Raw genomic sequence first — 16,876 nt, 5'->3', positions numbered from 1 at the left:
CCCCTGCTTAAGTGTTATCAGTTTGCAGCTCAGTAAACTTCCTGATTTTATGATACTGCACCAAACATTTATCTAAATTAAAGTGTACAAGATCCAAAGGTGCTTTTCAATCACAATATCCTTTATGAATTAGAGTTTCATTCATCAAAATTACAGGAAAAAAGAGGTAAGGTCTCAAAGGGCTGTCTCATTACAAGGCTTATAAACACTGTCCTTAGAAAGAATTGGTTTAACACCTAACAAATCAAAATCTGATTGGGAAGAGAATTTATTTGAGATCATCTATCTTCAGGAGACATGTTGGACTGAGTGCACTTCTTGGCCTCTTTAGCCATTAATCAAGAAATTAACAAGCGAATACCACAAACCACTATAACGCCTTAGATTTAAAAATGTGAATTATGTGTAAAGCTGGACAGGATAGACATAACGGCTTATTTTCTTAAAAAACCCATTAATATGCCATAAAATTTGAAAGGTTTCAGAATTAAAAAAGTCACTAAATTATATATTAATGAATCCAAATCCAAAATTACACTTACATTATTTTCTACATCAGGTTACAAATAAATACAGGGAAGCATTCTATACACATTAGATTTCTTAGTAAATATACATGCTTGAAGCTCCGTATGTGAAAATGTTGTCTGACATAGAACAGTGCATTACATAAACCTAAATAAAACTCCTCTTTCATAAAACTTCCTTTAATAAACAAGGATCCATGTGAAACAAAGTATATTTTAAAAGTGAAGTAACAGAACTAAAATCTTTCTAATACTGTTACTATTCTTGAGTATTATTACTGTAACTGTATTATTATTACCATTATCATTTTAAATAGTTTTAGTGTTATTTTATGTAATTTAAAAGACAAAAATGACAATTTGGAGACATTAAGTTATCTTAATAATATTCAGAGAAATGTCTATCTGGAAAGTCTGGACAATCAAGGCAAAGAAATTATATCATTTGCCCATCATGTTCTTTACTGTTGATAAATATTAACAGTTAATGTAAAGAAAAACACTACATAAGAGTCTATTTCTGTTTAAGGAATTATTCTAGTCAATTCTAAAACATCTGTGCTAATAAAGAAAAAAACAATTTACAATAGGTAAACCATAAATCATATATATGTGGCTAATGCACAAAGAGAAAAGTCAGAAACCCATAACAAGCCAATTTTAGCACAGCATCAGCTTCTTACCAGTTTTATGCTATTATTATTTATTTCACATTTAGTATGGAAATATGGCTCTAATTAGTCACTTATTAAAAATGATACATGTATGTATATGTGTGTACCTCTTTCTCTCTACCTATCTTATTTGTATCTACTATGTAAGAATATATTTTCTACATTGTTTGATCTGTACAATTTAAATACATGGTCTACGATTCATCCTCTGGCCCCTGCTTATTTAACCTCACTATCTTACCGATTTGATCTCTTCACATCTTATATTCCTCAAGAGCTGAATGCTTTTGTTCTCAGACGTGCCACACTGATTCAAACCTTTAAGTCTGACATATGTAATCCCTTTTACATGGAATTCTCTTACCTGGCTTCTCCTTTAAGATTAAGTTTAGTTGATTACTGCCTTCTCTTTGTATACTACTTATGCTTTATACAAAGTATAAACTTTGTATCTTATAAATAAGTCACAAGATATTATCGTTTTTGTACATATTTTTTCCTGGAGTCTTTTATATAGGTATTCTCTTATTAGTCTTTAATTCCCAGTGTATCAATTGTCAAACAAAGTGGCAATCAATAAATGTTTGTTGAGTGAGTACATGAAAACATAAACATAATTCACATATAAATAATTTCATATTCATTTAAGTTACCTTTTTTTGCACTTAAGTTATTTTTATATGTACATAAGATACTTTTCTATTTTTGTCCTTTATGGTTTCCACATAAATGAAGAAGTTAGACTACGTGATTTGCAATTCTTGCTTTATTTTTCCCACAAACATCCATTAAGAATATATTATATTAAGGGCCAGCCCTACGGCCAAGAGGTTAAGTTTACATGCTCTGCTTTGGTGGCCCAGGGTTTTGTCAGTTCAGATACTGGGTGTGGACCTAGCACCACTCATCAAGTCAAGCTGAGGAGGTCATGTTCCACACAGCAGAACTAGAAGGACCTACAACTAGAATATACAACTATGTACTGGGGGGCTTTGGGGAGAAGAAGAAAAAAAAAAGATTGGCAATAGAGGTTAGCTCAGGGCCAATCTTTAAAACAAAAAATGAACATATTAAAGGAAATATTGAGACCAATCTCTTAACTTCAGTTTCCCAAGCTGTGAAAGAGGAATAAGTATTTATCAACCAAACTATCACAGGATTATCGCAATGTTAAAATGAGACAATGGATGCTAAAACACCTTGAAATATGTCAAGATTATTTATATAATAAGCATTCAAAAATGTTATAATTTTGATAAATTAATAAAACAAATTAACAGGAGAGTATTAAAAGAGCTTACTAAGTACATAATTTAAAATTGAACAAGAACCCAGCCAATGCTTTATTGCTTCTAATAATGCTGCCTAAGATTTATGTAAAGGAGAAAAAAAGCAAACTGATGTGAGGATTAAAAAACTCAAGTAAGATAATGATGCATCTAAGGTCTTAGCACAATGCGTAACTAACATCAGATATGCAACAAATAATGGTTTCCTTTCCTTCAGTCGGGATTAATCTTCTTCCCTCCACCATGCTGTCATGACACTCTGTTTATATTCATTACAATGCAATATGAGCCTTCAGTTCTTCACTAGACTGGATGCTCCCTGAAGGCAGGAAGGATAGCATGTAGACAGGTGCCATGAAGTGTTAGTGAATTGAAAGGAGTGTAAACAGTTCACATTAAAAATTGTTTTTACCCAATAACCATATTATTCAAAGATATTACTGAATAAAATTATATAATCATCAATGTATTTGATGTGTGTTTTTTCTTTTATATATTGGTATCTTAAGAATATAAATATTCTTAATATCTTGGATATTTGAAGAAAAACAACTTTTTCAACAAAGCTGATACTAGAATTTGCTTTAGAGAATTATAGAGGACACGTTTTACATACTTCTCTTTCATCATTGGAAAGAGAGGGGCAGAATGGAAATTTGGTCTCATTTTAATTTTGTGTGTGGTGTGTGTGAGGAAGATTGACCCTGAGCTAATATCTGTGGCCAATCTTCCTCTGTTTTGTGTGGGATACACCACAGTGTGGCTTGACAAGTGGTGCTAGGTCCATACCTGGGATCCAAACCTGTGAACCCCAGGCCTCCGAAGGGGAGAGCATGAACTTAACCACTACGCCACCTGGCTGGCCCCTCATTTTAATTTTATCTAAATGTAATGTCAGAAAATTTCAGTGTTTCTAAACATCTGGAAATCAGTTTTACAAGATGGCATTCTTTTTTGAAAGAGAAATTCTTTTCAATATATGCCATTTCACGATATTTTTAGTTTGTAAAATGTGTTTTGACAAAATCTACCCCTATGTAAGTAAGATAAAACGCTGCAATTCATTTTCAAACCTAAATACTTTCTTTTAGAAGTATTAATGACATACAAAAACTTTGGGAAATTTTAAAATAAAGATTTATTTTTCTCATTAAAGCTAAAATCAGAGCAACAAATACCTTTAAAGAACAGTGCTTTTAGTAACTCTAAATGATTTTATTTAATTTCCACTAAAAGGAAAAGACTTTAAGACAAATATACTTCTGATTACATTAGATATGGTGACATGATCTCGTGCAATAATATGTATGAATCAATCTATTACTGAGAAGTTTACAATTTTGAACATTTCAAAAAAAGATGAAAAAACAATTTTTATTATATTGAGAAACCTATCACTCAAAAGCATTTTATACTGACCTTAATGTGAGATAAAAGCAGTAGATATATACATAGATTGTACTTTATTGTAACAATCATTTACTAAAAAGTAAATATTTTTCTTTGTACATAATTTGAATTCAAAATTAAATTTTGTGTTTGGCTTTACAGCACAGACATAGTATTTCCTTCCTTAAGAAAAATAAATGATGATGACACAAAAGGAAAGACCTACTGAGGTCTAAGGACTAAGAAAATCTTCTGTATAGAAAAGGATTTTCTTTTTTAAGAAAACAGACTTTGCAGCAGATAAATCCCAATGGTAAAAACTGTTAGAGACACTGAATAAAAACAATAGTAGAAAGAATACTAGAAATCTCCAGTATCTTTTTTTCTTTTATACCTAATGCTGACTCAGGAGCCTCACTCTATCAATACAAACTCATTCTAGGAAGCAAGAATTTCTGTAAGTGAAATAGACTGTTTCTATTCAAACAGATGGTTTCTAATTATTGTTTGAAACACACTTTAAGTAAAAATCTGAGTAGTTATTGGCCAAATTTAATAAATACAGATAAAAAAATCTGGACAGTTGCAAAGCCAAATCCCTCCTTTCTTAGTTGTTGGTATTTCAGTCTGAATGCATTGGATTTAACCATGGTTTCCACTTCAATTCATTTTTGTTGACAGAGGATATATTGAATAATGTAAAGTAGATATGATCTATACGACCATAACATTAAAAACCCAAGATACCAGCTTCAAACTTCTAATGAACTTGATTCAGAAAAGGTAATCCTTACCTGAATCAATCACTGATGTTCCCTATGGTCCATTTTAGCACATCATTATATCACATAAAAGTAGAATACAGCATCCTTTGTGATTTTTACCAACGAGGAATGTGTATAGACTTGTTTGTTTCAAACTAGACATAAACATTGTACCTGCAAGTAGGCTGTTCTCCGAGAGAAAATATTTCAGTGGTATAGGAAACAAGTAGAATTAGCAATATGGGCATTAATTAAGATGAAATGTTCACAGAAATTATTCTAAGTGGTAAATTCTTATTCAGATTAGTTATGCTTATAAATGATTTCCTGGACTATAAGAAATAAAAGAAGAAAATGGCTACCTAACATCAACAGTTATTGCTCAGTGGAAAAGGACATCAAGGACACTTGCAAGTAAAAGAATTGGATCAATATTAACGTGATTTTCATTTCATGCTTCCCCAACTCCAGTAAGCTGACAATATACTCTGATTATGTGAACTGCCTCAGAGTAACACAGGAAAGGTTATTAGAGCAAGAGGTGGAAATGGAATGCACTTTTTATATTGACAGGCCTGCTAATAGAGTATACTGATTTTCAAAGACATGCAATGCATTTTTACAATTTGGTTCTGACAGCAAAAATGGAATTTCATTTATTCCTAATTCAAAATATTCATATGTAAGCAATATTTCTTAAAGAAGACCAACAAAGGGGATATTCATAAACAGCATTTTTAAACTGAAAAAAATACAATTAAAAAGGTGCAAGAAAATATTATTGAATTTAAGTGCAGCACTATATAAGCATGAAAAGCTAACTTAATAATCTTAATGGAGTCAATGTAGAAAACTCCATTCTATGCTTTTTAAAGGAAATTTGATAAGCCATATTTTAAGAATATACATGATAAATGTAGAATCTCTCTGCATATTTTAATTAGCGATGAAATTAGGGTGATTTTTAAATATTTTAAACAGGCTTTCATTATATTAAAAATCATATGGCACACTCTGTGGGAAAAAACTGCTAAAACATATAGAAAACTTGGGCCAATTTGGAACCCTCTAAATGTCATAAAGAGCAGGGATGCTGCATTCTTCATCTTTGTGACTGTTTGAGTACATAGCACAGTGTTTGGTCTCTATGTTAAAGTATGCATAGAAAAAGACTAGCATGAAATAAATACATCAACACGGTAAAGACAGTTATCTTTATGTGTTGTCTATGAGTGATTTTTTCCCCCTTCTTTAAACTTTTTTGGCCTTTTCTAGATCTTCTACAATGAGCATGTTTCTTTTCAGGAAGGAAGGAATAAGGGAAAAAGGAACAAAGAAAAGAAATCTTGCATTATGAGTCAGGAGGGGTAGATGGCAGAAGAGTAACAGAATGGAAGGAAGAAAGTTTTTGCAACTTCTGGAATGAAAGAAAAGATGAAATGGACAACTTGAAGGGGGACTGAGAGGGTGGGGAAGACTTTCTCTTGCAGTGGATGCCATTAACCTGGAGAATGATGCTTGGGTTTTCTTTTTAAAGCCTATCACAAAATTCAGTGTGGGAAATTTACTTTTAAACTCTGGGAAATGGGGGGCAAAATGTTTTGGACAGGTAAGCAAGCAGAGACGTGATAAAGAGATAATTAACAAAAATTTCAATTACCTCAAAAAGAATGGAATAGCTGAGAAATGGTGCTCAAATACGTTATTTAAAGCACTTTCACAAACAACAAAACCATTTAAAATATGTTTTTACAAATGACATGAAATGCACACCCTGTGAATGACACTAAGTTCATCTGTACTGGTATATCTTTACAGATGAGAGGCTATAAGAGTAGGCCAAAATTTAGCAGGTAAACTTTAGAATGGGGAAATGGTCAATGATGCTCTTGCACTTAAGAAAATTCCAAACGTATCTACAGCAACATACTGTATAGTATGGGAATGGTATTTAGATGGAATTTTTACTCCACCTATCATTTCTCACTTAGCATGTCACTTAATTTCTATGGTCTGTCATTTTCCCAAAGAAAAACCTTTAATGGCTCAGTTTATTGACAAATCCCTCTACGTCATGGCTGCAAACAGCCCTTTGAGCCTCATCTTCATACCATTTCCCCATGCTATCTGGTGTTCCATCATAAACCACCATTTTCCATTCCAGGGACACATCATGTTGTGTTGTGTTTTGTAGTCCCTTTCTCCACACTGCCACCATCCACTTACTGGCTTGAGAAAATCTCCATTCTTCCTTTCAAGTCTAGCTAAAATGTATTTCTTCAGTTAGGCAGCCCCCATCACTGAGCTCACATAGCATTTTTAGTACACCTCAATGAAAATATTTATCGCACTGTATTGTAATTATTTATAAACGTAATTGTATGTATATTTTATGAAAAATTAGTCTAAAAGAATATAAGCAAGATTATGAACAGTTTCATGCCACTCAGCAATAAGTCCACTAATATAATTTTATTTGTTCCTTATACTTAACAGATTTTGATGTTGTAAGGGGAAATAGAGACATAAAAAATATATTTCAGAACTTGAAAATACCATACCATACTTATTAGAAATATTCCATAGAAATACCATCCTTTAATGCTGCTACTGAAAGTGATGAGTGGATGTTGTTAAAATACTGTGTGTATAGCTTGAAATTATCAATTATCAACTAAATAAAAATAACAATTAAGTACATAAAACTGATTAATGTGGATGCTCTAAATGGAATAGAGAGAAGAAACATGATTCCTGCCCTCAAATGGTTTTTCTTCTTTTTTTTTTGCTGAGGAAGATTTGCCCTAAGCTAACATCTGTGCCAATCTTCTTCTATTGTGTATGTGGATCGCTGCCACAGCATGGCCACTGACAAGTGGTGTAGGTCCATCCTGGAAAGTGACCTGTGAACCCTGGGCCACTGAAGTGAAGCAAACCTAACTTAACCACTAGGCCCCAGGGCTGGTCTCCCAAATGGTTTTTCTTTTATCTCAGAAATATGAAACATCTAAAATCAAGGTTTTTCTTTTATCTCAGAAATATGAAACATCTAAAATCAAGATATTCTTTGAAATCTTTACAAAGTGACCTGTTACCAAGTGCAAAATATTAAGGCCATTCAAAGGAGTAAGTTAGGCCCTTTCATACCTCCATGTCTTGGTAATTTCTGTTATTACTTTGCCCTTCCCTGCTCATCTAGTAAACTCCTAATCTTCTCTCAAGACAGTTCATCAGTAATTACTTCTATGAAGTTGACTCCATGCCACTAGACACTCTCTCCCTTGTGCTCCTTTATGAAATATTACCTCCCTCTATGATAACTGCTCATTTCTTTCCACTAGTCCAGGTTTTTTTCAACCTTGGTACTACTGACATTTTGGGCTGAATTGCTGTTGTTGCTCTGGGGGAGCTCTCCTGTGCACAGTGGGATATTCTAGCCATAGTCCTGGTCTCTACCCATTAGATGCCAGTAGCACCACCTGACCTCCACACCCATTGAGAAGCACTACACTATGTGATGTTTGAAGGTAGAAACTGTCTCAATTTCTGAATCCAGCATCTACCACATGCATGGCATGTAGAAGATATTCAATAAATGTTTTTAAATTAATACGGTTACTTGACTCCTCTGAATCTGCTTAAAGCCTACAATCTAAGGCTTCACTTTAAAAGCAGAAGAGTTGTCAAAACTTTGTTGATAGGAAAATGTTATACAAAATCTGTAAAATGCATTTTATAAGCATATTTTAATACTTAGAATTTATATATTCTGTTTTAAATATTTTAAGAGACTATAAAAACCACAGGGTGAAGACAAGGCTATGATATTACATATGATACTGGCACCAAAAAGAGCTGAAAGATGCTTCCCTGCACATCTTTCTCTCTTCTAAAAAATTTACATCATTAATTTTTCAATAAATTATTTTAATCACAATCAGATCATCTATTTCATTCTAAATATGGATATCCGAGTAATACCATATCAAATAAAATGGAGTTATCAGTGAACAATAATAAGACATTAGCTAGAGTCTCTACATAATACTCACAATACATTATTAAGGAAAAAAATCAAATCATCTTTCTCAAATATTACAACTATAAACTCTTCAAATTGAAGTGAGAAAAAAATGAATTCATAATTTGAAGCTTCTTTCTTAACAACTGTAGAGCTGCATCAGTGTGTTTGTTCTTACTGCTTTTCTTATTTTTTGATGACTGCAAGTTGCACATCACAGTAGCCATGCATATCCCATCAGAACTAATTTAATTCCAGATTCATTACAGAGCTGCTTTTTATTCATCAAGGTCATACCTTGATGGCTTCACAAGCTTAGATAAATCAGGTGTTAAGCAGACACATCTCTGAGGAACCTAAGGATGTTCTCATTTGCAGTTCTCAGCATATCTTATTATTTACTGCCAAAGAAATGACTGATTAACTTTGTCATCTTTGCTCCATGTTTTTTTTTCCTCCAGCTGAAGCAGCCTGCTCTCTCCTGCGATGCCTGATCAGACCTATTTAAGCTGATGTCTTTGATCACAGACACGGGGGAACTTGAGATCTTAGGCTCTGATGAAACATTGTTCCACTATAATTTTATGGAGGGCAAACGGAATTCTAAACAATAATTGACAGTCAACAAAGAAAACCAAACTTATCAAGATTTTGTGCTATTCTTTGACAACATAATCTTAAAGCACCAGAAGTTGACTAGTCTAGGTTTTATTGGAACATACAAATAATATACAAAACCTTCCTTTTTCAATCATTTTCTTATTAGCTAATTTTCCCTGAAGAAGAAAATCCTGCAGGTCAGAAGGTGCATTTATAAGTTTAAAAATATTTTCCTTCTATTTTCCAGTGTTATGGTTTGTAAAATTCCTGGTAATCAATTAAATTTGCACTGTATGAGATTTTACTATTAGAAAACACCTAAATAACACATTCAATACATAGTAAATTCAAACATTAAACATCAGGAAAAAAATTACATGCCTCTAGGTTTTTATTAATCATATTCTAACACCAGAGGCTGAAAGTATATCAAATCACACCAAATCTTTTGCACATGACAACCTCATAAATTATTCATTAGTATTACTAAGAAGCATGAAAAACTCCATCAGTGTTAAGGATGTTTTCCAACCAAAAAAGGTCAACTGAAAGTTTTAATAATGAAATTGAAGAGAAAGCTTTTCAAAATAAATATAAAATAAAATTATTGTCCTTTTGTCACCTTGAAAATATATCCAATTCGGATTATTTGCTCTTTCAAGAAAGAATTGTTAATATATTTATTTGGTGCCTCCAAATAAATTGCCTGAAAAGAATGTCATGAAATCCAAATTATGGCTAAATGTTTCTGCCCATAACATAAAAGTTTAACTACAATTTGATGTAAAATATTTGACTGAATTTAGGGAAAAACCAAGTGATTCAAAACATTTTTATTAAAACATTAAGTCTGCTAATTCAGTTTCACTTCTGCTACATTAGTATAGACTCACATTGCTGAAACATAATGTACTAAAGGAAGAGATAGACCTGACCAGCATTTATCTCCCAGGGGTTGCTTTGATGGCCATGTAAATATTCTCTATTCAAGTAACTTAAGGTTACTCCCTCGGCTTGTACAACTTGTTTAAAATTCTGAAAACTTTGATCACTGATTGAAATACTTTTGGCCAAACTGAAAGTTCCATTCATAAGATATTCTTCTGTTCTTAAAACAATTTTGTTGCTACAATGTAGACGAATATGAAACATTTTTTTGACCAAAGATTACAGCAGAGTTTCTGTGCATTTAATGCTTAACTTTCAAGATAGAATTTATAGGAAAACTGAAATCCTGTAATTATTTAATACAGAGGTAGAAATAAATTGAATTTCAATTTGTTCTAGAAGCTCTCTTAAAATTTGTAGGTTTGTGCTATAAATGCACCCTTTATCTATTTCCACATACACCAAAACATTCAATCATTTGGATGCTAGTCTACACACTGCCAGACCTTAAGGTACTTAAACATAAGTACATGTTTAATGGCAGCAGGAGTGCCTAATGGTGGGCTGGGTTGTTTTACTTTTGTTTTGTTTTGTTTCTGGTGAGGAAGATTGGCCCTGAGCTAACATCTGTTGTCAGTCTTTCTCTTTGTTTTCTCTTATTCCCAAAGCCCCAGTACACAGTTGTATTTCCTAATTGTAGGTCTTTCTAGTTCTTCTATGTGGGATGCCACCACAGCATGGCCTGATGAGCTGTGTGTAGGTCCGTGCCCAGGATCCAAACTGGTGAACCCCAGGCCACTGAAGCAGAGCACAGGAACTTAACCACTTGGCCATGGGGCTGGCCTCGTTTTACTTTTATATGAATGTTCTGGCAATATGTGAACACAAAAGCTTTCTTTAAAATACAAAAAATATGTTTTCAATAAATTTTTCAACATCTATTTTTATTGGATGAAGTGCTTTGTAATAATTACTGAACTTTACGACCTATTTCTTGTGAAGAATACATACACAAGTTAGAAGGCACACTGAGAGTTTGGAAGAGAGACAATATACATTTTTTTCTTGGCAGTCGGTAATCCTCATTCTACTTGTACGTACAGATCACTTCAGGGAATACTTTCCACTTACCCTCCTCATATCCTCCCTATTTTACTCCCTACCTTCTACCCACTTCCAAAAGTCCATAGATGTGAACTGTGATGAAGGTTGAAGAGATGAGCTCTAGGATTGTTTTTGGAGGTAGAATCGTTTTAGTTTTCTTTTGTCTTCCACTACATGACCTTAACCCTGAGAATGATCATGGAGTAACTCTCACACGGGTACCATGTAGATTTCCTGAATATTTTATGACATACATGTGGTCTTTGTTCTAGATATGTATGAAAAGAAAAACATATCCCTATTTCCTTTTATCAAGAACCCAACTCAAGAAGGATAATAGGTTCTGAATACTGCTGATCATACAGTATTTAAAATTCATAAACCACTATATATTTTAAAATACACTTACATTACACACAGAGGATATTTAGTATCACCTACATCTTTTATCTCTTTCAAAATTAGAGTATTATTTTTTAGTTTGGGTTCATTAACAATAGTTACTATGTTACTAAACCATGACTATCAGTCTTAAAAAGATTTTAAGATAAAAGATTTTAAAATTTGTTTCTGATAGGCTTTGACACTGGCTTAATAATCAAGATATTTTATAAACTAAACACACAAAATAAAGAAAGTATCCACTTTTATAGAGAACCAAAAGGAATACTTTTCTAGCAGAACCTTTTTTAAAGCAACCTGTAGAATGCTGAACATAGTATAATGTGGATCCTATATAATTACAGCTTTGGCAACACAGTATCACTAATAATATCACTCTAGCCTAACCTGTTATGAATTGTCTCTAGATGTTTCTAATTTCAAATGTGATGAATTCAAGATGAATTGGTGAAAAAGTGTAAATTATTGCATATGTAAAATGAAGTTTTAATAATTTTAAGTTCGTATGAAAAAGCATGCCACTTTAAGTAGGTATTTCTGAGAACCTCTTCTATAGAGCATAAAGGTAATATCTCATTTTAAGTTGGTGCTAAAATCCCTAGGTAATCTTTTTTTTAGCTCCCTTAAGCCCCAGTACATAGTTGTATATCCTAATTGCAAATCCTAGTTCTTCCACGTGGGATGCTGCCACAGCATGGATTGATGAGCTGTGTGTACGTCCGCATCCAGGATCTGAACTGGCAAACCCTGGGCCACCGAAGCGGAGTGCATGAACTTAACCACTATGCCACCGGGTGGGCCCCAACTTAGGTAATCTTTTGAGTTGATTAAAGAAGTCCCCTACAATACAGGCCAACTATAATTTTTCCCTAGCATATCCTTTCCTGTAGTTACTTTTAGTGTATAAAGTTACATAGCATAATAGTTTCATATGAAATCCTCATTTATGTTTTGAGCCTCACTAAGTTACAGTCATGTACCGTCTAACAACATTTCAGTCAACAACAGACCACATACACAACAGTGGGCCCATAACATTAGTACCATATAGCCGAGGTGTGCAGTAGGCTATACATGTAGGTTTGTGTAAGGCCACTCTATGACGTCTGCACAATGACAAAATCGCCTAACAACAGATTTCTCAGAACGTATCTCTGTTAACTGATGCATGACTGTATATCCATTGAAAGACTATTTGCACAACAAATTTTAAAAGCTTTGCCCATTTTCTTTTTATTGGGATTAAGTATTTTTTCTGATTCGTATTATATGTTATAAACTATGGTAAATTTTAAAACAGTTGGCTCTTTTATTACTCTTAAATAAATGAAAACTAACATAAAAACACAAGTAACTAAGAACAAAAGTGGTTAATAACAAAAATATATGAATAGTGTTCATTAATGATGTTTTCTGAGAGTATATGGTTTATAAAATTCTGATATGATCAATCACACTTAAACTTGTTAGAGCATTTAAAAAGGGGTAAGTGGACAAATAGCCCTGTGCATACTTCTTGGTGGACAGCAATCTACAATAGCAGCATTTTTATTAAATTACAAAAAGATGTTTGGAGGTTTACGATTTATTGTACATTTTATAAGGGATAATTAGGGAACAGTTGTATGGTAGTGTCACAGCAGACGATATCTTTAACGTGGAATGGTCTTTTTCAGACTTCACTTGCAACTCAGTGGAGGACTGGGTATTTATTTTATTTTATTATTATTTTTTTTAAAGATTGGCGTCTGAGCTAACAGCTGTTGCCAATCCTTTTTTTTTTTTTCTTCTTCTTCTTCTCCCCAAAGCCCCCCAGTACACAGTTGTAGATTCTAGTTGAGAGTGCCTCTGGTTGTGCTATGTGAGACGCCGCCTCAGCATGGCCTGATGAGCGGTGCCATGTCTGCACCCAGGATCCAAACCAGTGAAACCCTGGGCCACCAAAGTGGAGCACGTGAACTTAACCACTCGGCCATGGGGCGGGCCCTGAGTATTGGGAATTTAAATGGACATATTGTAGCAGGATTTATTTTATCTTATATTTTTAGATTGAAAAGAATAGAATAGAATAGGATAGGATTAAAATAGAGAATTCATGCAATGAAATTATTAAGATATTTGTTTCAGTTAAATACTGAAGTATTTAAAGTATATGCATGCATATATACACAAATGAAATATGTATATATGTATATTCATCTAGTATACGTGTGTGTATACAGACATACACACACACGCATTATGCACAAAAATATATAAATCTGAGTACATGACTACAACAGTATATATTTTTTTCACCTTGGGTCTTAGTCACCAGAGTTTGAAACACACTGAAAAACTGATTTTACTCTTGTTTTAGGCTGTATGAGAAGAATGTTGGGTAACAACCAACTACGTAGAGTCTCTAATCTATTAAAAAGAAGTTAAAGTGTCTAAAATACATAAAGCAGGGGAATTAGTGTGTTGATTAAGTGTAACCTAAATGATGCTGAAGTATCTTCGAATGGAGGAAGCAGAACAGAATATTTTTGACTTATGACATGGAGAATCTTAAATGCTATTGAAAAAAAGAATTATCAACCACAAAGAGTCATCTCACATCCAGCAGGATTTTTGTGTTAAAAAGCACTGGTACTAACCATACTCGATTGCAGCTTTGAGCAATGCTTCAGCATGAGTGGAGCCAAATGCATTACGAACAAATCTTCTTCTTCGACGAAGATCATCTTCCCAGTAATCCAAACGCCAGAAATCATGCAATTGGCTAACAATGGGAAAATAAAGAAACAATAATCACTATCAATAACAATGTATAACTGGAAATACATTTTTTCCATAAAATTAAATTTTTATTTCTTTGGTCTCATTGGAAAATTTAGATAATTTTTGAGACATTTATATTGTATACAACTGTGTTTGTATACATATGTATACATATGTTTCCTCTACAAATGAACAAAATTTAACATAGTAACATTCTCTTATTTTAGGCATTATAACACTCAGCTCTGCTTTCTTTACAATGTTCTTCTCTCTACTAAAAACATCAATCATGGGGAATTTAGTAACAAACGCAGAATCAAATTACAAATATTAATGGCACAGTTTGCATTCTTTTACACTGTTTTTAACAATGCTTGTAAATCACAGGATAGACTTCACTACAAATAGGTTGCAATTTAATGACCGTGGTTTCTTAGTAGACTGAATTCAGAACTATAAAATATTGCCCACTTGGATTTGGTGGAACAATGATTAAAATAATGTGCTGAAATATTCATTGAAATAATTCCCTATTGCCCACAGCAACCTGAGAAAAGTGCAATTTTATCCATTATTAATAATACTGAATTAGAGCTGCAAAAAATTCCACTATGTAGTAATTGCCTTGGTAAATTATTAGTTCAATGCTAACAGAGTTCTTGGATGATTTTACAGCTTTCAGCTAATATAAACTATTAACAATCACGGCCATCATTGGGTAACATTGTCTAAACCATGTTACACTCTTAACCAATATTAAAACTCCATGAGATATTTCAGAAACCACTGAAATATGTTCATTGTATATCAATGGAACATTTCATGACATAATTTTTGCTTTCAATTTAATTTCAATAAATATTGGTGATAAATGCCACTGCTTGAGCAGTCTGTTTTTCTCTACATAGTGTTTGGAGTAACATACTCAGAAGATAATATTCTAATTTTCTTGAGCAGCACTATTCATAAAAACATATAAAATGCTTTCATACAAGATTTGATTTAATTTCTTATTTTGATATTTTATTGGAAAAGAATATGATGTCTGCTTACAGCAGGGACTGCATATGTCTTGTTCATCATTGTATCTCTAGAATACTGTCTGGCACATGCTACGTTTTCAATAAATATTCAATAAATTAAAGATTTTTTTTACTTTTAAAATCATGGAGATCAATGATTTACTTTTGAAAAATATTTTAGATTTTCTAGATTTATAATTTTGTTTTCTATAACTTAATTGTAAAAGAACATAACAATGTAAGGGATGTATAAAAAATGTCAAAATTACAAGCATTTGAAGTATATTTTAATATACCAGTTTTTCTAAACATCATAATTATAATAACTTTCTTCTGTAAAAATAATGATTACCTGATAAGTAACTGTTACAAGTATATACCTCTGTCATTAATTAAAAATAGGATGATTTCTTTTCTTAAAAATACAGACTAATCCTAGTTGTTTAAGCAAGACCATGCTAAATTCTTGTTATGAAGATTTTCCTTAAGAGTATGTTAAAATTAAGTAACTGAATTCACCAGGAGAGACCAGAGATCTAATGTTTTCTCAAATTTCTAACCATAAACATACTTTTCTCTATTCCCCCCATTACGTACAACTGAAAAATCTGGACACTACGTAAAAAACAGACATAACAATCCTCTGAAAGGTGGAGAGCAGAAGGCGGACTGGCTAAGGACCTGGGGTCTAAGGAACAATGTAGTGCTGAGTTTCCTGGATTGTCTTTTCATCTCAGATAGTCTAGACTTGAAGGAAAGAGGCTAGAAATGCAGATAGGCCAATGGGTGTAAACAAACAAAAAAAAGCCCCCCAAAAGAGCTCCCAACAAAAGCCTGCTTTCTCTAGCCAGAGGACCTGGAAAGGGTTAGCCTAGGAAGATGGAAAACTTGTAGACAACAATTACTGTACTCTAGCCAAACACCAGAGAGAAACCGTGGCCCCGCCCTATCTACACCAGCAAAGGATGAGTAGGGGAGTCTGGATTTGAAGCCTCAGGAAAGTGTAATGAGTTGTCCTAACATCTTCACTGGGGTAGTATCACAGAAGGCCAAATAGAACTTTCATCTCTGCTGCCTGGTAACAAGGTGCCCCACCCTCAAGGAGTCAATGGAGACCATGTGGAGAGTCTGGATTTTCATCCCCATTGGACAGTAATGAGGGATTTTCCTCTCCTCATTGGGGTGGTGTCAGAGGGGGCACAGTAGTCAGGACTTTTATCACTGACCCACAGCAATGGGGCCACCCCCACCAGTGGATACCACAGCTGGAACGCCCATCCCTGCCAAGCAGTGGTGAGGAACCACCTACTCCTTGGATGTTAATAGAGGATAAATGGAGAATCTAGGTTTCTACCTCCACCTGGCAATGAAGAGGCAGTGCTCCCCACTTCTCTGTCAGAGAAAGTCAACTAAAACAGATGGTTTAAATGAGA

General features: G+C 33.4%; 1 protein-coding gene across 13 annotated transcripts in view; it reads right to left on the bottom strand.

Moving 5' to 3' along the window:
* NBEA (neurobeachin) overlaps nt 1–16,876 on the bottom strand; it is a 671,317-nt gene that overhangs the window by 212,093 nt on the left and 442,348 nt on the right. For all 13 annotated transcript variants that reach the window (XM_070240236.1, XM_070240226.1, XM_070240227.1 and 10 more), the window contains one exon: nt 14,298–14,422. In XM_070240236.1, the coding sequence (XP_070096337.1) occupies nt 14,298–14,422 (125 nt within the window). The remainder of the gene's footprint in view (nt 1–14,297; nt 14,423–16,876) is intronic.

Source organism: Equus caballus, chromosome 17, assembly GCF_041296265.1.
Source record: "Equus caballus isolate H_3958 breed thoroughbred chromosome 17, TB-T2T, whole genome shotgun sequence".
Lineage (NCBI taxonomy): Eukaryota > Metazoa > Chordata > Mammalia > Perissodactyla > Equidae > Equus > Equus caballus.
Note: the sequence above shows the minus strand (reverse complement) of the source record. Positions and strands in the feature narration are given on the sequence as shown.